Raw genomic sequence first — 23,045 nt, forward strand, 5'->3', positions numbered from 1 at the left:
TCTGCTCCGCCATTCAGTCATGACTGATAGTTTCTCAACCCCATTCTCATACTTTCTCCCCGTAACCCATGACCCCCTTCCAAGAACCTATCCATCTCGGTCTTAAATATAATAACGACCCGGTCTCCACAGCCTTCTGTGGCAATGAATTCCCTAGATTCACCACTCTCTGGCTGAAGAAGTTTCTCCTTATCTCCATCCTAAAAGGTCTTCCCTTTACTTTAGGGCTGTGCCCTCAGGTCCTAGTCTCTCCTGCCAATGGAAACAACTTCCCAATGTCCACTCTGCCCAGGCCTTTCAGTATTCTGTAAGTTACAATTAGATCCCACACCCCCATCCTTCTAAACTTCATCGATCATAAACTCGAATGTTCCTCATATGTTAAGCTTTACATTCCTGGACCATTCTCCTGAATCTTCTTTGAACACACTCCAGGGCCAGTACATCCTTCCTGAGATATGGGCCCCAAAACTGCTCACAATTCTCCAAATGTAATCTGACTAGGTTAAGGTGAAAGCGAAGGCTTATAGCAAGAGACAGTCAAATATCGATTAGCAATCACCAAATATAGATTTGCAAGTTAGTGAAACTTCAAGATATGCACACGCATGATCATATGGAAGGGTTATATTGACCCAGGAGAATGATCTGAGAGATGACTGATGAAATAATCTAGAATGTGGTGGTTCAAACTATCAGACTATTCCAACGAGACAGAAAGGAATTTTTGGCAGATCCAACTGTATCTGTCTCACTGTATCTGCAGTTAAATTAAATCACTCCCAAGTTTAGACTACAAAATGAATCTTTTTAAAATAAAGTCAGGAAGCACTCTGACAAGGTGCAAAGACATTAACAAGGTTCAACAGGAACAATTTGTCATGCCTTAAGGCAGCAAACCATCATACAAATCATCAAAGGACCATTATCACATCCAAATCAACACTGAGCCACATGAGGGCAGAAGGTAATTGTTGACCGTGCAGCTTAAAGGAGGAGAGGGAGGGACATGCAGAAATTGACATGTAGGCAATTCAGAATTTAGGTATTTTCTAATCAACATGTTCAGAGATGTTATTACTATTATCTGGAGCAGGTAAGGCTTGAATATAATTATCTGACCCAGAGGGAGGGACATTACCACTGCACCACAAGAGCCAAGTCAGAGTTTACGGCCTTGGTAGTTGATGCACTGGTGAACTATTTAAAATTGGAAATACTGACAAGGCCAGTTGTGGAGGAGTGCAGAAATCTCAGAAACTTGTGGGATTGACGTAAGGTGGAGAACAGGACCTCGTTATATTGCTATAACAAGTTCACCTCATGCTGAATATCTGTGCCGTTCCTGATCTTTGTGTGAAAAATACTCTTGTGAATAAAGTGAAAGTAAGTTGATCTCAGGCAAGTTTACTTTCAGTAGCTTGGACAAAAAAAATCCCTGTCTCCCAAAACGGGAAAAGAGAAAAAAGACCAAACAAGAAGCAGAACATGTTAAAGGGCATCGCTCTTTCTCTGTGAGCTTGGAGATTTCTCACCTTCTGCCCTTACCTCCCAATAAATGCCAATGGGGTAGAAATTGCCACACATTCTTCAGACAAGGAAGTCATTCCTCTTTGTCTCAGCCTTAAATGATCAGCCACTCTTCCTGACAGAGTACCCGATACGCTCTTGGTTCTCCAGTCAGTAGGAAACAGCCAGTCAGCCTCCAGCCTGTTAAATCCTCTCGGGGTCATAGACAGTTCAATAACAGCCCTCTAAGTCTTCCACCTGTAGAGAATGTAGATCCATCCTATTTAGGGTCAGCAATGGCCTAGTGGTATTGTTGTTAGATTATTCATCCAGAGACTGAAGTATTGCTCTGGGGATCAGGTTTCAAATCCTGCCATATTAGATGGTGGAATTTGAATTCAGTCAAGATGTAGAATTATGAATCCGATGATGACAACAAAACCATTGTTAATTGTCAGGAACACCCACCTGATTCACCAATGTTCTCCAGGGAAGGAAATCTTCCATCCTTACCTGGTCTGAACAAATGTGACTTCAGTCCCTCAGCAATGTGGTTGAAGTTTAACTGCCCTTCAGGCAACTAAGACTGGGCAGTAAATAAATGCTGGTCCAGTCAAGGATGTCCATATCCCATGAATAAATAAATTCTGACTTCAATGGACAATCCTGTCAAACCAAGAATCAGCAGATCTGCCTTGATGGAGATAAAGCAGGTATATACTGATGGAGATAAAGCAGGTATATACTGAGGGAGGTCAAGCAGATTTACCTTGACACAGATGAAAACAGTACGAAATAATTTCAATTTATCTTGATTCATCTGCTGCTTCTCAAAACAAAGCTGCCACAGAGAGAAAACCAAACGCTCCAGCACTATGACTAGGACAAAACACAATTGTGTCACTTAATTAATAGGCCAAAAGTGAACTTAACCAATTAAAAAAAGTGGGCCAGCCAACTATGCAATTTTGTTCCACTTAATTACCCCATTGGGTTTTATCGCACCCTGATTTGTGGTTAACGGTGTCAAAGTAGCCTTTGAAGTGCCACAATTTCACCAAATTTCTACACAATTCCTGCAAGACTTCCAAACTCGTTTACTCTGATCTTGCTGCAGTAAAGGTTAACGTATTAGAAGCACAGGATCTAGGAGTAGGGGAAGACCATCCAGCCCTTTCAGCCTACTCCACAATTCGATAAGATCAAAGCTGATCAGCTCCAGTTTCCTGTCTGTCCTCCTTTTGATCTTTGCTTCCCAGATTGTTTGCTGGAACTGCATTTTCCCAAAGTTTGTGCACGAGAACATCCAAATCCCTCCACACAATGCTTGGCATAAAATTAATATGCTGCTTTTATTCTTCTGACTAAAAGGGGGGTTTGGATGTTCTTCAGGGAGTTGGTGTGGACTCAATGGGCTGAATAGCCTGCTATAGGTAGTCTATGATTACAGAGGTGTTTGCATTAAGAAACTCAAGATAAGCTGAACTTATTGGGTAGCATTTCTAAGCTGAGTTGGTGCTCTTTAGATTTATGTTGTAATACTACAGTCAAGAAGAAAGGTTCTTGTCCAAAGGACCTACAGAACCCAGTGTCATGGTTAACAATCTCTACCAATTAGTGTTGACCCCTCTTCTAACGGGCAACTTACTACAGAAAGAACAAATCATTCTAAAGGAAGTCATGTTTGGTAAAACAATTATTGCTTGTTGCTGCCATCAAGTGGCTAGAAGTTGTACTTCATCCATTTGAACAAAAAAACACGTACTCTCTCAATAAATAAGTTACATCCACAAGTTTAAGTGGTTGAAAACATTCTTAGGGTTTTGGAGATTTTGTTTGGTGCTCATCAGCTTAATATCAGGGAATGAAACTCACATGACTTCAGCAACAATTTGTATTTATATACAGGGCAAAAACCAAGGACTGCAGATGCTGGAAACCAGAGTCTAGATTAGAGTGGTGCTGGAAAAGCACAGCAGGTCAGGCAGCATCCGAGGAGCAGGAAAATCGACGTTTCAGGCAAAAGCCCTTCATCAGAAATAGAGGCCTTTAGGACTACGGTAATAGAGGTAGGCCATTCAGCCCCTTGAGCGCAAATATCACAGACGAGGAAGCGGAATGGAGTCAATGAAATGGCAGGGACCAAGGCATTGGCACCAATATTTATGGGTGTGGATTTCTAAGTGAGCAGGAGGATGTGATGTGAGCGCAGAGCCATTTGTAATGTTGGAGGATGAACGTCAGAATCAGAAAGGGGGATTGGGAGTGAAGATACGGATAAAGGCAGAGGTAGAGATTTAGATCAAATGGACAGATAAAGATCGAGAGACGGAATTTGAGATGGTAAAGGACATAGAGACGGACACGGAGATGGACTCAACAATCACAGAGAAGGGTCCAATTGTGACAGGTGAGAGATCAGTGGAAAGGGTTGGTGAGTTCACCTGCAGGTAGTGTGGAATGGGGAAGAGATTTGCTTTGGAGTTGAAGGAAGGAGGGGGATGAACACGTTAAATATGGTCACTCCTTATGGCCCTCAGATAGGGCTATCAAAGCATTTAACTGCTGGATGCAGCAATTCCCATCTCCCTTTGGTGATGGGAATCTCAAGGCCTGGGAAATCCAGTCTGCCTGACACCTGAAAGTTCGATCAAATTTGAGACACATTGCCTCATTAAACTATTCAAAACTTTTAGTCATATAAAGCACGGAGGCACTGACACCACTGCCTGCAAGAAGAAAACTGCCAACAGTTCAGTGTAGAACTTCTTGATCCATCAAAACACAAGCTCCTTTGAGGCTCAGAAACCCATTGGCAAGGTGAAATAGTAGCGGTAAAGGTAGCCTGGGCTGTAAATCCCCACTTCTTGACCCAGCAACCGTGCAGAGAATCTTGTGGTTGAAACCTGGGCTCCTCAGTCATCTGAAGATTCATGTGAAGGCTCATCTCAAAATTTAATTCAAAGACTCATCTCACCTGACAGATCATCCTCAATTCCAAGGGACCACCAATAGTGATGACAATATTCTAACAGGTGATCCACTTCCTGGGAAGCATGATCGTTGCCTGTTGTCCCATCTCTATTAAAATGAGAAATGTGAGGGGGCTCACTGGAAGGTTGAGTTTCAAACATTCTGACATACTACCCGAACAAAACCTACTGTTTTTCAAAAGGGATACAATTACTGACAGTGATTGCAGTTTTCCCAATATTTAATTGGTGGAAATATTTGCTCATTCAATTGACAAGTAGGGGTTGAGAGAGGTGGAGTGAGTAACCAGAATAAGTACCATCAGCAGAGTGCTCTGGTCAAGTAGATCGGGACTTAGTTAAAGCGTAAAGCTCTTCTATTGTCACTTCAATGATTTCCAGATAGATACAGCATTGAATAAAAGTTTCAACCTTGGGACCTCTAATAATTCATTTTAACGGGTAAAGTTATATGGCAAATGACACCAGCTGTCATAAGGGAAACTTTGGAGGGAACCAGCTACTAGATGGTTGGACTAGTCTTTCGCCCCAGGAACAAGGTCAGATGACCAATTTGTACGTCAGGACCACAACAGACCTCCGCCAGAGTTACCTCTGGCTTCGCCCTGCCCAGGCATAGTTCACCATCATTTGGGTCCTTCAGGTAATGTATTCTGAATACAGTTCCAAAAGGCTCTCTCAGGTAAGAAGGTGAGACATCCCAGTCTGACATCCCAGAGTTTAACACAGTTGCCTGCCTCCCTCCTTTTCTATTCCTGTCTCTGTGAAGGTACTTCACACAAGCACCTGACTGACAACCATGTCCGAAAGATAGCTTTTTATAAACAAAACCAGCACCTTGGTGTGAAGAATGAGGCTGACAGCAACAGTTTGGATATGTCCATAAGTGTGCTGATAATAGTTTATAATAAATGTATAGTCCTTTGTGGGAGTAGTAGAGAAATTATTCATGGATGTGGACAGTTATAGTGATGAAATACCCCACTAAGTTGGATTAGGCAGCTCCAACGCTTACAAAGCTCAAAACCATCTAGGAACAAAGCAGCCCATTTGACTCACACCCCTTCCAATACCTTCAGTGTTCAGTCCCTCCAACACCGATGCACCACGGCAGCAACATATACCATCTACAAGGTTCAGTTGGCAGTTAGGAAGTTAGTATTCATTTTGAGAAAGCTAGAATACAAAAGCAGGGATATACCACTTTTTTTAGGCTCTGGTTCGACTGCATTTGGAATATTGTCAACAGTTTTGAGACCAATATCTTGGGAAAGATGTGCTAGCCTAAGAGGGCACATCCAGAAGAGGTTTACAAGAATGTTCCCAGAAATCCCAGGGATCATAGCAGGTGAGGTTTAGGACTCTAGGTCTGTACTCAATTGAGTTTAGAAGGATGAGGGAGGATTTGATTGAAACTTACAGAATACTGAGCGGCCTGGATAGAGTGGACATGGAGAAGATGTCGTCATTAGTAGGAGAGATTAGGACCTGAGAGCACAGCCTCAGAGTAAAGGGATTTCTTTAGGACTGAGATGAGGAGAACTTTCTTTGGAAACTCTTGCCACTGAGAGCTGGAATTGCAGAGTCCTTCTGTATATTAAAGGCTAAGATAGATAGATTCTTAATCAGTATGGGAATCAAGGGTTATGCAGAAAAAGCAGGAAAGTGGACATGAGAAATAGCCATGATCCTATTAAATGGCTGAGCAGTCTTGAGGGGTCAAACGGCCTACTCCTGTTCCTATTTCCTATGGTCTAAGGTCATCAGATTGCTGCAGTTCAAGAAAGAGGTTGACCACCACCTTCTCAAGGGCAGTTTAGGGATGGGCAATATACTCTGGCCAGCCAGCAATGCCCACATCCCATGAGAGAATTCAAGAACAGGTGGTTAAAGGAGCTATTCCTGAATTATGGAATTACACAGCACTGAATTCTCAATGATTCATCAAGCTAGAGTGAATGAAACATAGAGATCTGTGGAACTTAGATTTCAAGGGCTACCGAATCTATGAAATGCATGAATTCTTCACGGACTGGAGAACTGTAGAATATTGAATTCATGGTGCATTGGATTGTGTGTACAGGATTAATCCAGGTTCAAGGGGTTTTGGAATTATTAATGGGATACAGGAATGATTCAGGATATGGGATTCGTGTAACACAGGAATTTATCATAATGTACAAGATTCACACAGTGCATTTATTAGATACAAAAGTTGTTTCACTAAATGCATTCTCATAAGCATACACACAATCAATACAAGAACAATTACTTGCATTTATATAGCAGCTTTAATGTAGTAAAATGTCCTGAAGTGCTTCATGGAGTATTTAAATCAAATAAGACACTTAGTTATTAGAGCAAGTGACCAATTTCTTGGTCAAGGGGTTCAACCTCAAGAAACATCTTAAAAGGAGAACAGTGGAAGAGATAGTGGACGGGTTAGGTTAGACTCCCTACAGTGTGGAAACAGGCCCTTCAGCCCAACCAATCCACACCGACCCTCCGAAGAGTAACCCACCCACACCCATTTCCCTCTGACTAATGTACCTAACACTATGGGCAATTTAGAATGGCCAATTCACCTAACCTGCACATCTTTGGACTGTGAGAGGAAACCGGAGCACCCAGAGAAAACCCACGCAGACACGGGGAGAATGTGCAAACTTCACACAGACAGTCACCCAAGGGTGGAATCGAACCTGGGACCCTGGTACTGTGAGGTAGCAGTGCTAACCACTGTGCCACCGTGGATGGAATCTCAGAGCTTAGGGTTTTCACGGCTGAAGGCAACAAAATCAGAAAACAAGATTTCTGGGGAAAAGAAAGATTCTTCTAATAGAAGAATAATTGTTGGGGTCCACCCATCGGATGCAAAAATTATTCAGAGGACAGGATGCACGGGACTAAAATAAAAATCTGTATTTATTGCAGGATTCATGAAGTACTGGAATCCTTCGTGAAGTGCACAGTTCAGATGGTACAGGAATTATTCAATTATCAGAGTGTTTTGGGGGTATGGAATTATCAAAAGCATATGGCACCAACATTTACTGAATATCAGTTTACACATTCAAACTGACAGCATGAAAACCAAAACCCTTGCTAAATGCTGACATTAATTAATTGGTCTCGTGCAGAGGTGCTAGCTCATTTAGAACCACACTTTTATGGAGATCTTAATTATGGAGAAACAAACTTGTCCTCTGTTTCTGATTTCCAGTCCTTTTCTTTCTACTTCAGTGAAACCTTATGCTGTTGTCATTGTTAGGATCTCTCACGTTGGCTAAACACTACAAAGGTTTAAAATGCATTGCTTGGTTAAGGATGAAATGACTGTGTATGAAGTAGAGCTCCTGTGACAACATTGTGTGGAGTCAGCTGTGGCTATGTTGATAATGCTGTTGCCTTTGCATCATCAGGTTCTGGGTTCAAGTCCTACTCTCACAAATGATCGCAAAAATCAAGATACAAGACATCGATTGAGCCACTTTTGGAATAATGCCTTCAATTCTGGTCTCGCTGTTATAGGAAAGATGAACTTGAACGGGTGCAGAAAAGATTTACATGAATATTCAAAGAATCACAGAATCCCTGCAGTGTGGAAGCAGGCCATTTGTCCCATTGAATTCACGCTGGCCCTCTGAAGAGATTCCCTCCCAGGCCCACACTATCCTGTAACCCTGTATTTCCCAAGGCAAATCCACCTGGCTTGCACATCCCTCAACACAATGGCCACTCCACCTAACCCTACACACTTTCAGATTGTGGGAAGAAACCGGAGCACCCCATAGTAATCCATGCAGACACAGGAAGAAGGTGTAATCTCCACAGAGACAGTCGCCCAAGCCAAGCCCCTGGTGCTGTAAGGCAGCAGTGTGAACCACAAAGCCACTATGCCACCCAATATTGCTGGGGTTGGAGGGTATGAGCTAGAGGGAGAGGTTAAATAGGCTGTGGCTATTTTCCCTGCAGAGTTGGAGGCTCAGGGGTGACCTGAGAGATATTTATAAAATCATGAGGGACATTGATAGGAGGAATAGCCAAGTTGCTTTCACAGGGTAGAGGAGTCCAAAACTAGAGGGCATAGGTTTAGGGTGAGAGGAGAAAGGTTTAAAAGGGACCTAAGGGGCAACATTTTCATACAGAGAGTGGTGCATGTATGGAATGTGTTGACAGAGGAAGTGGAGGAGGCAGATACAATTATTGCATTTAAAAAGGTACCTGGATGGGTATGTGAATATGAAGGATATGGGTCAAATGTTGGAAAATGGGACTAATCTAAGATATTTGGTCAGTATGGATAAGTTGGACTGAAGGGTTTGTTTCCTTACTGCATAACTCTGACTCTGATGATAACTATCTAATGCAGTATTGATGAACTCGATCAAGGGCTTGTAAGAGATCCCATGACATTAGTTTTATGATGATCAGGGGAGTTTTCCACCAATATCTATGTCTCAATTAACATCACAAAAACAGATGTATCTGGTCATTACCACATTGCTGTTTGTGGAAGCTTGCTAGATGTGATTAACTGCTGTGTTATATATGACAACAGTGACTACCCTTCAGAAGCGTCTTCACTGGCTCAAAGCTGTTTGAAAGGTCTAATGGTGGTAAAATGATTTACATTAATGGGAGTCTTACCTTGATTCCTTACAGCGTTTAACGTGGCCCAATATTTTGTGTCCTGCACAGAAAGAATGGGAATGGAGACAATGTGCCCATGTAATAGTGTTCCAATGACTCCCCTGGACAATGCCCCAAAACATTTTGTTTTTAGATTAGATTCCCTACAAAAAAAAGAAGTTTCTCCTCAGTGCGAGCGAGTTGCAGGCTATCCCTATGACAGCTGACAGTATGTTGTCTGATCTTTCAGACAGCATTCCAATCAGTCAGTGAACATCAGTCTACATTTGGAGAAATAATAGGCTCACATTAAGTTAAATTTTGTCTGGTGAAAGTGTGTGACTATTTTATTCAGTTTATTGCTGTGCATTTTCCTTGTCTGCGGATTACAGGTTGGACTCAGAGCTGGGGGCGGGGTACCCTAGTTTCAACTTTATGCAGAATAAGCAGTGGAGGATAATGGAAAGGTCTTCCTGAAGAAAGAGATAACATCAGCAGAAATAGACAAGTGAACCTACTCCTCCTTACTGTGTTGTGCTCAAGGGGCCCAATGGTCTCCTTTAGCACTGTAACTGCTAATCGAGTCCATACACACTATATGGTGCCACACTGCATTTAAGGAGGACATGATTCAGCAGGAACAGAGTGTAGAAGCTATTTATTGTGCTTCATAAAGATTAGGAACTACATGCTAATGTTGATCTCATTGAAGGGGACCATGGTTGCAAGGCAAGGGCTCTGCGGAATGTGTGATAGAACTAACAACAGCTGTTCAACAGTGTGTTGCTTCATTCGCTGATTGATAATTAAACATTAGTCTTTTAACCAAAATCAGGAATCTGTGAACACAGGTACTTGTTCTATTTATACTGCTATCTGCTCTATCTTTCATGCAGTGATTGATTGATAGATAGCATGCATTCATTCCCCACAGTGGAGAAATCTTTCTTGTGTGAGCAGCATGAAGGGTCAGTTTCCAGGGGAATCAAGGAAACCTCATGTTGTTAAAGGTTCATGACTTGCCTGCACCATCTTCAAACTGCAGTAAGAGTAAGTGAAGTGAAGCCCATGACAGTCCATCAGTGAATGTGTGAGCAGGAAGCTAAAATTGTATTTATGATTCCAGGGACAGAGGCATGGATGCCTCTGGAGAGAACATCCAGAGAGGATGAGGTGGACGTAGACGAAACTGAGAAGATCACACTTCTAACCATCTTACAACATTGCTGCAAGATCCTCTGAAAGCACCTCATGTACAACAGTAATTTACATTTATACAGCACTTTTAACACAGTAAAACACTCTACAGCATTATGAAACAAAATGTGCACTGAGCCAGGTAAAAATATGCTAAAAAGTAGGAAAGAGACAGAGAAAGGGAGGCTGTTTGGGAAAGAAATCCAGAACCTAAAGCCCAGCAGTTGAAGGCGGCACGGTGGCACAGTAGTTAGCACTGCTGTCTCACAGCGCCTGAGACTCGGGTTCAATTCCTGACTCAGGCGACTGACTGTGTGGAGTTTGCACGTTCTCTCCGTGTCTGCGTGGGTTTCCTCCGGGTGCTCCGGTTTCCTCCCACAATCCAAAGATGTGCGGGTCAGGTGAATTGGCCATGCTAAATTGCCCGTAGTGGTAGGGGGTAAAGGGTAAATGTAGGGGTATGGGTGGATTGCGCTTCGACGGGTCGGTGTGGACTTGTTGGGCCGAAGGGCCTGTTTCCACACTGTAAGTAATCTAATCTAATTTCACAAAAGCTCAATTGTAAACAGAATTGGTGTAACGCTGAGATCTGAGAGTTTTAGGAATGGGGAAAGATACAGAGCTAGTTGAAGCCATTGGGGAATTTGAAAGGATAAGAATCCTGAAAAACTCTGACTGCTGTAACATGAGCAACAAGAGATTCCCACAGAGCCACCTTCAGAGAGTGACCAAGGGGATTTGGGTATGTTATATATTTCAAATCTCAGAGCTTTGCAGCGATAATATTTGCTTCAATATTTGTAGCAGATGTTACTCTGTGCTCTAAAACGCTAGCAGCAGCTGGCTTACAGATTTGCTTACTTTTCCCTGCAGCTGCACATAGCCTTAACCAAACAAACTTAGTGAGCAGAGAACAATCAACAGGTTCACAGAATCAAACACAGAGCAATTGAACCATTAAATGTGATGAGGCAACCAAAGGAGAAAGGTATCCATCCAGTCATTACAAACTTTTACAAAGTTAAAGATTATATTGGGATGAAAAAACTCCTTTCATTCAAAGGAGTTACATATGTCAACACATGATAGCGAAGGACTTATTCTGAGTACAGAACTGATAGGCAAGTCACGGAATGAATTGTGGGGTTGAGCATTTGCCTTTGTGAAAACAGCGATGCAGGATCACTGAGACCTGGAGCAGTGTTTGCTGAGGGCACTTTAATATTTATAACTGTAAGATAAAGAAATTAAATTAATCTGAATTTTACTTACAGAATGAAAAATTTCTTAATGGTCTGTGAAAAGCGATCACCATTTTCTTTGCCCGAAACCTGATTTTTTTTTTCAATCTCAAAATTAAAAGGCAAAGAGATAGTCACAGATTGCTGCCTTCGATGCAAGAGATGGATTGGCATTAAGAATTTATAATAAGCCTGAAATAATTTCTAAATTAATTGTGATACAATGAAAGGGGCCCTTCAGCCTCATGATCACATTGGAAGTCTAATTTCAATTTCTGTAATTCACCTTGAAATGACTCCACATCAACAAGCACATGAACCAAGCTAAACATTGATTAATGAGTCAATTCATGATTTGGGATAGATTCTGATTATACAGCGGTTCTGCTCCTGACTATTGACAAGCATGAGGGGATGGAGAGACATCAATGGAGCTATGCTCCAGACTGTAACTGTACAGAAGTATCTAATATTACACAAACTGTTGGGAAATCCCAGCTGGTCCAGCAGAACTTGTGGAGAGAGGGAAATCAGAGTTAACGTTCCAGGTCCCATGACCCTTCTTCAGAAGCCAGTTCTGAGTTAATTTTGACTTCTCTCCAGGGGTGCTGTGGGCCAGCTGGGACTTTCCAGTTTTGTTGCAGATTTAAAGCATCTGCAGTACTTTCAGTTTTTTATCTGATCACACAACTCAGTGGACTTTCATGAGTGATGGGAGCACAATGAATGGAATTCCTATCACATTTAGGGGAACAATGAACTCAGTTGGCTAAACACCTAGCAAGTTGTTCAGGATAGGTTTGATCCTGGTTCGGCTGAAGGAGACCTATGTCCTTACCCTGATTTTGAGTGTGGGAGGAAATAGCAAATCATAACTGACCAATAAAAAACTGCCCTCAGAACAGCTTAGAATGAGGCATCCACAGATATTGAGCTGATGTACGTAATGCTGTAGACAATGGACCAAACTCCTGAAATATAAATACTTATGGCTAGAGATTCAACCTGCATCTGAAATCAAGCACCAAGTCCCCACTCTGTGATCAGCTGTCTCTAACTAGGGATAATTTCATTGACATGTTGCTGCAGCTAGGGTTACCATTCTGCAAAAGTGGCAGCATAACAAAGAAACTGTTGCTGGTTTAGGGACACAGAACAGTTTAGGAGCTTATGTTGCCTTCAAGATCTTTTGCTTGCAACTTGGGGGGAATTAACTTTGGCAACTGGGGAGATGGTAATGCTCTGGCAATGTTGCTGGACTAATAAACTAGCAGCATAGACTAATGTCTTGGCAGCATAGATTCAAATGCCACACTAGCAACCAGTGGAATTCAAAGTCAAGGAATAAATCAAGAACATAAAGCTAATCTCAGTAATCATGACCATAACTGCTTTGAAGAATTGTTACAAAAGCCCATTCAGCTTCAAAATGCCTTTCAGGAAGAAAATGTGCCACCCTCACCCAATCTGGCCCGAGTGAGAGTCCAGATCCACAACAATGTGATTGACTCTTAACTGCCCTCGGAAATGGCCTAGTGAGCCATTCAATAGAAGGGCAAATAGGGTTGGGCAACAAATGTTGGCCTTGCCAGAAGGCCAACATTCCATCAAAGAACACACAATAAGGATTCAAGGTTTGTGCGAAGATTTGTAGCTCGGGTGCTCGTTGTTGTGGTTCTGTTCGCCGAGCTGGAAGTTTTTGTTGCAAACATTTCATCCCCTGGCTAGGAGACATCATCAGTGCTCTGGAGCCTCCTGCGAAGCGCTTCTTTGATGTTTCTTCCGGTATTTATAGTGGTCTGTCCTTGCCGCTTCCGGGTGTCAGTTTCAGCTGTCCGCTGTAGTGGTTGGTATATTGGGTCCAGGTCGATGTGTTTGTTGATGGAGTTTGTGGATGAATGCCATGCCTCTAGGAATTCCCTGGCTGTTCTCTGTCTACAAACTCCATCAACAAACACATCGACCTGGACCCAATATACCAACCACTACAGCGGACAGCTGAAACTGACACCCGGAAGCGGCAAGGACAGACCACTATAAATACCGGAAGAAACATCAAAGAAGCACTTCGCAGGAGGCTCCAGAGCACTGATGATGTCTCCTAGCCAGGGGACGAAACGTTTGCAACAAAAACTTCCAGCTCGGCGAACAGAACCACAACACGATAAGGAATTTGACTGGAGTAGAAATAACATGCCATTTGCTTCTGGTGAGAAAGAGAATTCAAAGAGCACCTCGTGTGGTGAGGAAGAGGCAATTGTGAATTAATGAAAAGAACAAAAGAACAAAAAACAAAAGTGTCTACCAAACCTTGAGTAATCTATTAAGATCCAGGGTGCCGACCGAAACCAGGTTTGGAACAAGTTGACTCAGATTTGTCCCCTGTGGATTGGAGGAAGTGATGAAGGGAACTGGACTAGAGGAATACCCAGAGTGCACTCATAATTAGTCATAGTAACAAATTCCCCAGAGCTGCAGCATTCATCATTTCACACTCTTTAGTATTGTTCTAGCATTTCCTTTATTTTGCAGTTTAACAGTGCTGAAATATTCATCAACCTACTTAACATTCATCAATATCCTGCCTATGACAGAAATCACTGCACAATTGGCTGTAAAATTCCAGTATACATTAGAACTAATTGAGGTTCAGTTACTTGCCTCTCCAGAGACACCAAGAGCCAGAGATGAAACACAATCTATTAATTTGTCATTAAATCATGCTTAACTCAGTACAGGGGTTCCCCAATTTACGCACGTCCAACTTACAAACATTCATACTTAGGAACGTGATCCCACACACTATTGTATTCATGTTAATTTTAAAGATCCAACAATGAACATTTTCTCATACTTATGAATAACTATTGGGCATTGTCCTGCATTGTGTTCTCACCTCCAAACAGACTCAAGAAAATAACTTGTTGCCAATCCAGGGATTGCTTGTATGTGTAATTAAAATCAGGGTCACACAAACAGTCACTCTTATACTTTCGTTAGTCCCAAAAACTGTTAACTTTTGACAAATTTGACCATGTTAGGCTGAATTATGGCAGAAAACATGTACATTTTGGAAAGTGGTGTAATTGAAGTGTATAATAGCTATTAGAAATGTTAATATTCTTTGCTTCCCATTTATCTGATGATGTAATGTTTAATTTACTTCCTTTCATCACTGCTTTTCCAAATAAAAGTTTGAAACACACAGCTGCAGTTCGCGTCTCTCTGTTTTTTCACTAGCTTTTCAGAATTGAGTTCACAACATCATGCAGATCCTCACTGGTACATAGACATAGAGCTAAGACAGTGGGAGAGTTAGGGGCCTGGGATTTGGTTTCCATTAGTTGGATTCAAAACAACAAATGACAACTGGAACAGTCAACCTGTATCTTTACGGTCAACCTGCCCAGATATATTATAATACAATCTGAAGCAGATGGGATTTGAACATCGCGCCCCATGCTCTAAAGTGGAAATACTACCACGGCACCACAGGAGCTCCAAGCAGTGAACTGGTATTGAAGTGAAATTGATCAGATAGTTACTAATCAATCTGCTCAAAGACATCATTACAGGCTCCTAGAGCAGGCCAGACTTGAACCCAGGTGTCCTGGTTTAAGAGGTAGGGACACTGTTAATGTACCTCTAGACCCCCAAACAGCTGGCTACAAACACTGTCAACTGTTTCCAGCTGGTCCCAATTTCCATTCAGCAATTAGACTCAACTATTCTTGTTAAACTGATTTTTCCATCTCGGTTTCAGTCACTAGCCTCTCCAGAGATACCATGTACCAGAATGAATTTGTCCTTATTAAACCATGCTTAACTCACTTTGTTTCCTTTTCGGTAACTTTGGTTCACATTCACTCTTATAATTCCCCCAATCCCAAAGTCATCGTCAGAGCCTTTTTAAGGGAGATGTAGACAATGTCTGTCATATGAAGCGCACGAGAAATATTTTAATGGGACGGTTCCAAACACTGTGCCTGAATCACAGAAGTGAACATTCATCTTTTTAAAAAAGTAAATGAGTCAAAAAGAAAATCCCACCCTTGTTACTTCTACTCACCAGCCATTGATGACCCCGTCAGGATTTAGCATGGGAATGATTTTGAAAATGTAGGACTCCCGTAGACTGCGAGCAATGGGATCATTACTCATAAGAAACTCCAGTGTGCCCTTTATGACCCAGCTGGCGTTGCTCTCCCCTGGATGGACTCGGGCTGTTAGCACCACGTACTGCCGATTCCCTGTGATATACAGTAGGGTAACTAATCAGCATCCCTTTTACTCTCCAGTTGTGTTTCATTACCAAAAATCTTTTCCTGGAATTTTGTAGGTATAAAACAACGTGTCTAATCCGCCTTTATCTCAGACATGGATGGCAGTGGATATACTGCCTTTGCACAACTCACTGCAAACTGGACTTTCACTATTCTACTGACAATCTGGTGGTCTCATCCAGCTAAATTCATCGTGAGAGTTTGTTTTAAAGGAAGACGCAGTTTTGGTAATGTCCCATCATACTTTGAGGACCTGGACCAATATATAATGTTAAAACCGTAATGACCAGCTCAACCTCCACTGTTTCCAGCAATTTATTTGGGAAAAATTACTTTAGTCTGGTAAAAAAAAGGCTGGGCTCTTCCAGATAATATGTGTTGGCTTCTATGAGTGAGGGAAGAGGTTGAAATATTTACTTGAATTGCCCCATGCCCTCGCTCAACCAAGCCAAATGTTACATTCCCCTTCCGCCACTTAGAGAAAGGGAAGGTGGAAACATTCAAGGGATAAACGCTCCCTATAAATAAGTCATTTCTTTTTTTTAAAAAACAAAATGTCCTCCTTTGAGCAGAGAAGGTTAAGGAAGGTTTTAATTGAGATATTTGAAATCAGGAAGGCTTTTGATGCAGCAAATAACTGCTCCACTGACTGAAAGATTGAAAGTCAGATACAGATTGAAAGTAATTAGCAAAAGAGCCGGAGGTGTAATGAAGAGAACGTTTTTACTCGGCAAGTTATGATAATCTCGAAAGCACTGCGAGAAAGGACAGTGGAAGCAAATTCGCGGATACTTTACAAACTGTGGGGAAAAGTCAAGCTGTTGAGACCAAAAGGCAAAAGTTTCGGCGTCAACTTTTGAGGGGTGAAAATCCATGCCAGATCTTAGCAACTGCTGATAACAACGCTGTCCCTGTGGCTGCTGGCCATGGTCCTGAATCCAGCAGGAAACTTTAGTCCAAGGCTGTCTGTTTCTTCCATTTGAAATGAGAAAAGTGGTGTAAAACATTAACGCGCTGCACGGTTTTCGCCACTTCAGCTTCCAAAACGTGCATGAGGTATGTGAAAAACTAACGCGTTATTGGACAAAGTCAGGGGTTCACTTTTAACTTTACATGGCATCAATATTACTTCTGTAAAGATGATAATTATCAATTAAGAACTGGATGACTACTTGAAGGTGATGAAATTAGAGAGCAACGGGGAAATGAGCAGGGGAGTGGAAATGTTTAGCTATGTGGTACTCTCCACTATCAGGATGCTGCCATCAAGCTAAAGAGACAATGTGCCACCGTAAGTCTGAGTAACGTGGGATCTGAGTTTTCATGCCTGCATGATGCTATGCACAAGGACTATACATCCCGATAACTCATGCAGCATCCAAGGAGCAGGAGAATGGATGTTTCGGGCATGAACACTTCTTCAGGAAACCTTTGATTCCTGAAGAAGGGCTCATGCCCAAAATGTCAATTCTCCTGCTCCTTGGATGCTGCCTGACCTGCTGTGCTTTTCCAGCAACACATTTCCAGCTCTGATCTCCAGCATCTGTAGTCCTCACTTTCTCCATCCCAATAACTCATGCATTGGATCATATAACATATCCCTTTTACTATCTGTATTGGGCAGCATACCAACTGTACTAAACCAACCAGTCCATGCTTGGAAAACTCAGAACACAGGGTACAGCATTTGATGCAATTCTGCTGTGGGACAACGTTTAACTAAGTAATCCAGACAGTGCAAAGACATACACAAGAAACTAATTTAAGATTATTAGTCAGGCTTACAGTGAAATTCATTTGCATATGCTAGAAGCAATAAATGTAGAGTAATGGGGTAGGAGAATGGGTCTGGATGGGTTACTGTTCGGAGGGTCGGTGTGGACTTGTTGGACCAAATGGCCTGTTTCCACACTGTAAGGATTCTGTGATTCTATGATGCAATGTATATCCACATACCTGTTGTGTGGAAGCAAAATAAGACTTTGTGTATACATTGTACACTTCTCATTGAAAATTATTATGGATATTGTCAATCCTTATTGCATTCACCATGGCAATGCTCTGACCAATCAGAGTTGAAGGGTGTGGTTCTGGAACAGCACAGCAGGTTAGGCAGCATCTGAAGAGTAGGAGAGTTGATGTTTTGGGCATTAGCCTTTCATCAGGAATGCCCAAAACATTGACTCTCCTGCTCCTTGAATGCTGCCTGACCTGCTGTGTGTTTCCAGCACCACACTTTTCGACTCTGATCTCTAACATCTGCAGTCCACACTTTCTCCTGACCAATCAGAGTCTACCTGCCAGTGCGAGATTAATGAGCTAGCTAAGATAGACACTTAACAGGTCCAGTATCATTTCCATATCAACCTTAATCCAATCTATCAGGACATTGTTCTCATGCTGCATAAAGTGGTGTTCCCTTTCAATACTTTTTTTATGTCCCAGTCCTGATGAAAGCAAGACAAGAAGTTTAACTTTGTGTCTCTTTTTAGCAATGTTTAAGTTCAAGAATACCAAGCAATTAATTGGATCCATCTTTTAAAGAACCAAAATAGGCAAGATGGGCTGAATGGATTCCTTGTACCCTGTACTATATAGCTTCCAAGCTTTGTATTACCACACTGGATACAAAACAAATGGTGTTCAACAATTACTGAAAGTTATGACATTGGTCAGTTGGTCTTGCTTAAATCTTTACGTTAATAATAAAACTCACAATTTTCCTTAATAATTCTACTTTTCAATTTTTCACATCCTTGACTTGCATGCATTATATCCCAAGTGGCTGAGGCTGTTATGGTTCAATGCTTATTCAGTAAACAAGGAGGTCAGATGCAGAGTGAAAATCAATTTTCTGGAAGTACAAAGTCTAATGAAATTGATGATACAGATATAATTGTTTAAGCAGTCTCTGTGTTTTGTGGGGTTCAGCATTTCTGAATGAGATTAACAAAAAGTAACTGCTGTTAGTCTTATAGTGATAGAAAAATGGAGAGAAGTCAAGCAGAGAAAAGTGAGATTGACTGAAGGAGCAGGTGGTTTTGTATTTCAGTCACACCATTGTTACTGGAATATCAATTTTCTGAACAAAGCAACGCAAAAATTGAGTTAGTGGGGAAGGCAAAGTACAAATGTGCAGCAGTTTTATAAAACTCTGCTGCAGAAGGCAACAACTCTTTTGATTAGACAAATAATGGTTGGTCCAGAACTCAGACAGAGCCAATAACATAAAGTCAGCGGGAAGTACATCTGTGTAAAAATTGCCACAAATTCTGTGAAACATTTGATAGCTATTTTCCAGTGAATTGCTTGTGGTCATGGTCTCAATCATACATTAAAACAATTTACTGTCAAAAATTATTTGAAGTAAAAATAAGGAAACAAATTTTAATTTTCCTTTAAGGTTTTCATTCCCCCAACAGGTGACAGATCACCCTGCTATGAATGGAATGTGTTCTACTTCAGGCAACCCTTATCAGCATTAAGTGACAAGAACACAAGCTCAGGTTAGATGCATAATAGAGTTTCTCTATGCTGCTCTTATCAATCACTCCTGGATAAGATCAGACAGTAAGATGCAAAACAAAGTTTCCTAAAATTAACCCAACACTATGCTTCATTAGAAAGTATCTCCAACTTTATTCCACTTTGCTCACTCGGTCTCTTACCCAGAAATGTAGAAGTCAATTAAAGAACACTAACTAATGTCTGGCTAAAATCAGCCAACCCACCAAAGACAGGGTCATAGAGTCATAGGGTCATACAGCATAGAAACAGACCCTTTGGTTCAACTTGTCCACACCAACCATATTCCTAAGCCAAACTAATGCAAATTTCCTGTGTTTAGGGCATATCCCTCCAAACCCTTCCTATTCATGTACTTATCCAAATGTCTTTTAAATGCTGTAACTGTAATATTCACCACTTCATCTGGCAGTTCATTCCACGTATGAGCTACTCTGCATAAAAATGTTGCCCCTCACATTCTTTCCAAAACTTTTTCCTCTCTCCTTAAAAATATGACCCCTAAGTTTGAACTTGCCCATTTTGGGGAAAAGACCTTTGCTATTCACCTTATCTACCCTTCATTTTTTCTTGTCCATGTAGGAAATTACTGCAAAGACTCACTGCCACAGCCCAGGATGATATTGAACCTAATTAACTGGATTCAAGCTCAACTTCCACAAGTGAAAAAAGGTAGGTTACTAAATCACAATATCACACAGCGCCTTTTTAACTGTCTGTATAACAGTGTCTCCAACCCACTGCATTACTCAATCTCTCTAACTTACTGTGTCAACTAATTCCTCTAATTCACTCTCTCATGCACTCACCTCATGTTACTGAAGCACACATTTCCTCTGTTACTGTTTGTCTAACTTCCTGTGCTTCACAGACACTCTAGCCCGATACATCAGCGTATCTCTCTACCTCACTGTGTCCAGCTATATGTTATCTTTATCCTCTAATGGGCTATGGAATATACTTACACTCATTTCAGTTGCTAGTACCTCTACCATATCATAGAGAAAGTGAAGACTGCAGATGCTGGAGAGTCAGAGTCAAGAAGTGTGGCGCTGGAAAAGCACAGCAGGTCAGGCAGCAACCAAGGGGCAGGGGAGTCAACGTTTCGGGCATAAGGCCTTCATCAGGATTGTGGAGGGGGATGGGGGCTGAGAGATAAATAGGGGGGTGGGGTGGGATGGTGTGAAGCTGGCTGGGAAGGTGATAGTTGGATGCATTTGAGGGTTATTGTGATAAGTATGGAGGGAAGATGGAGTATATAAGTGGGAAGGAAGATGGACAGGTAAGGCAGGTCAAGAAGGCGATGCCACATTAGAGGGTTGGACCTGAGATGAGGTGGTGGGTGGGGAGATTTGGAAACCGGTGAAGTCGATGTTACTTCTGTGTGTTGGAGGGTCCCAAGGCAGAAGATGAGGTGTTCTTCCTCCAGTCATCGGTGGCTTGGATTTGGCGATGGAGGAGACCCAGGACTTGTATGTCTTTGGCAGAGTGGGAGGGGGAGTTGAAGTGGTCAGCCCAGAGACGTTCCTTGAAATGCTCCGTGAGTTGCCATCCTGTCTCCCCGATGTAGAGGAGATCACATTGAGAGCAATGTACACTGTAGTTGATGTGGGTAGATGTGAAGGAAAATCTCTGCCTGATAGGAGAAGATCCTTTGCAGCCTTGGACGGGAGGTGAGGGGGGAGGGGAGGGCATGGGTTTTACACCTCTTGCAGGGGAAGGTGCTGGATATGGAGAGTGGGTTGGTGAGGGCAGGGGCATGGACCTAATGAGGGAGTTGCAGAGGGTATTTTCTCTGGGGAATGCAGATAGGGATGAGGAGTGAAATATATCTCTGTTGGTGGGGTCTGATTTTAGGTGGCAGAAATGGCAGAGGATAAGGCACTGTACCCCTCCTATTTATCTCTCAGCCCCCTTCCCCCTCCAATTTCCTGATGAAGGGCTTATGCCAGAAATGTCAACTCTCCTGTTCCTCAGATGCTCCTCTACCTTATCATTTTACACAAAGCCTGCATCAGGCAGCTTTTTAACCTATTGAGTAGAATTTAGTGCCTTTAGCCAAGGCAGGTTTAGTGGTGGCAGCATTTAATCCAATAGAAGAATTGGAGCTCAAGGTCCTGCCACCTTCTCACCTCTGTCTCAATACAGTCTAAGGTCAGAGGGGACCAGCCTCCAGTCCCAGGAGGAGACAGAGAGCGCACCACAAGTGGAGCCCAAAGAATAAACTCTGTCAAGTTACTGGCAGTCTTCTACAGGGTCTCTCATTCAAAGGGACTCCCGTGTGTCTCCTTGATGAACCTGGCATTGGGAAGGGGGTGAGGAGGGTGGTGGGTGGGCAACTGAAAGCCATCCTCTACCTGATATTGTTCACCTATGACCCTTAGCGAACCTGGGTATCAGGTGGATGTAATACCACCAGCAGCTGTCACTGCTCCACCACCTCAAGATCGCCAATGTGAAATTCAGCCTTCTGCAGATAGGGGGCGATGCCAAGTACAGTGCAAACTAAGTAACCCACTCATTTGTTGAGATGCACCAAAGTTCTGATCGTCCTTCATCCTCAATAACATGCATCAACTTAGGAACAGTTCTTTATAAAAAGCAAAGAAAACTTACAAAATTGACGCAACTGTTCACATTGAGCTCCAGGACTAGCAGTAATCGTGATCACTGGGCACCTGTTACCGCCGAGTGTAGAACATAATGTCTGATGCCGGAAATAAACCTGATCATGATTTAGTGACTCCTCGAGGAGGTGCAGGTGAGTCTGAAACATGGATAGAGAAGAAATATTGAGATTAATGCATTGCATTAGACCTTCTTATTCAATTGTGTTTTTTTCAATACTCCAGATTTCAATCATTCTTCAACTAAGTGAAACTGCTGCAGGAAGAGTTTGCACCAATGACCATTGAGAAAGTGATCTCCTTGTGATTGTGAATGATGCGATTGTCTTTGGCTTATTATTGAGGGACAAATATTATTCCCAACTCCTCCTGCTCATAACATGTCCCAAGCTGCAAGTTGAAAATTCCTCACGTAATGGTGATCATGTGAGATGTGATCCGATGGTGATTTGTTGACTTAGTCTCACAAAAGACCATTTGCAGCAGGGAAACTGATGGCTGACAAACTCAACCCAACTCAAAAATGGTGAACAAAGGAAAGAAGTTTCATGGGCCAGAAGAACTGTTGTAGCTGAATGAAGATTGTCAGCAGACTTGCCTGTGTTGTGCCTCTAGATGAAACCAAGGCCTGATTTGTATATTTAAAAATCCTGCAACGTTATTGAGAAAAGAGTAGGAGCACCCTCCCAGTGTCTCTGGCCCTAATTTATACCCCAATATAACAGATCATTTGTTTTTTTCCCTGCTGTAGGATCTTGACATGTACAAATTGGTTGCCATGTTTTTCTATGACAGTGATTACGCTTCAATAGTAGTTAATTGACTGTGAAGTACGATGAGACATTGTGAGGGCATGAAGGTTGCTATCTAAATGCAAATTTCTTTGTCAGTTAAATTGAACTAGGTGACTTTCTGGGGTGGGGATTGGTGCAATGAGGTCTGTGAACTGTGTTAACATTGATCTCTCTATTGCCCCAGTGCTCAGTGTGTCTAAATTCATGCCTTATTTTCGATTAGAGATCAAATGATAATATGGTG

The 23,045-nt window shown here is 42.1% G+C and overlaps 1 protein-coding gene across 1 annotated transcript in view; it reads right to left on the bottom strand.

Annotated features, from left to right (window-relative positions):
* Nucleotides 1-23,045, bottom strand: part of LOC132834190 (cytosolic carboxypeptidase 4) — a 248,579-nt gene that overhangs the window by 94,024 nt on the left and 131,510 nt on the right. Inside the window, exons 17-18 of the mRNA XM_060852856.1 lie at nt 21,997-22,147; nt 15,642-15,822 (exon numbers count right to left, since the gene is read on the bottom strand). Coding sequence (XP_060708839.1) covers nt 15,642-15,822; nt 21,997-22,147 — 332 coding nt within the window. The remainder of the gene's footprint in view (nt 1-15,641; nt 15,823-21,996; nt 22,148-23,045) is intronic.

This window comes from Hemiscyllium ocellatum, chromosome 39, assembly GCF_020745735.1.
Source record: "Hemiscyllium ocellatum isolate sHemOce1 chromosome 39, sHemOce1.pat.X.cur, whole genome shotgun sequence".
Classification (NCBI taxonomy): domain Eukaryota; kingdom Metazoa; phylum Chordata; class Chondrichthyes; order Orectolobiformes; family Hemiscylliidae; genus Hemiscyllium; species Hemiscyllium ocellatum.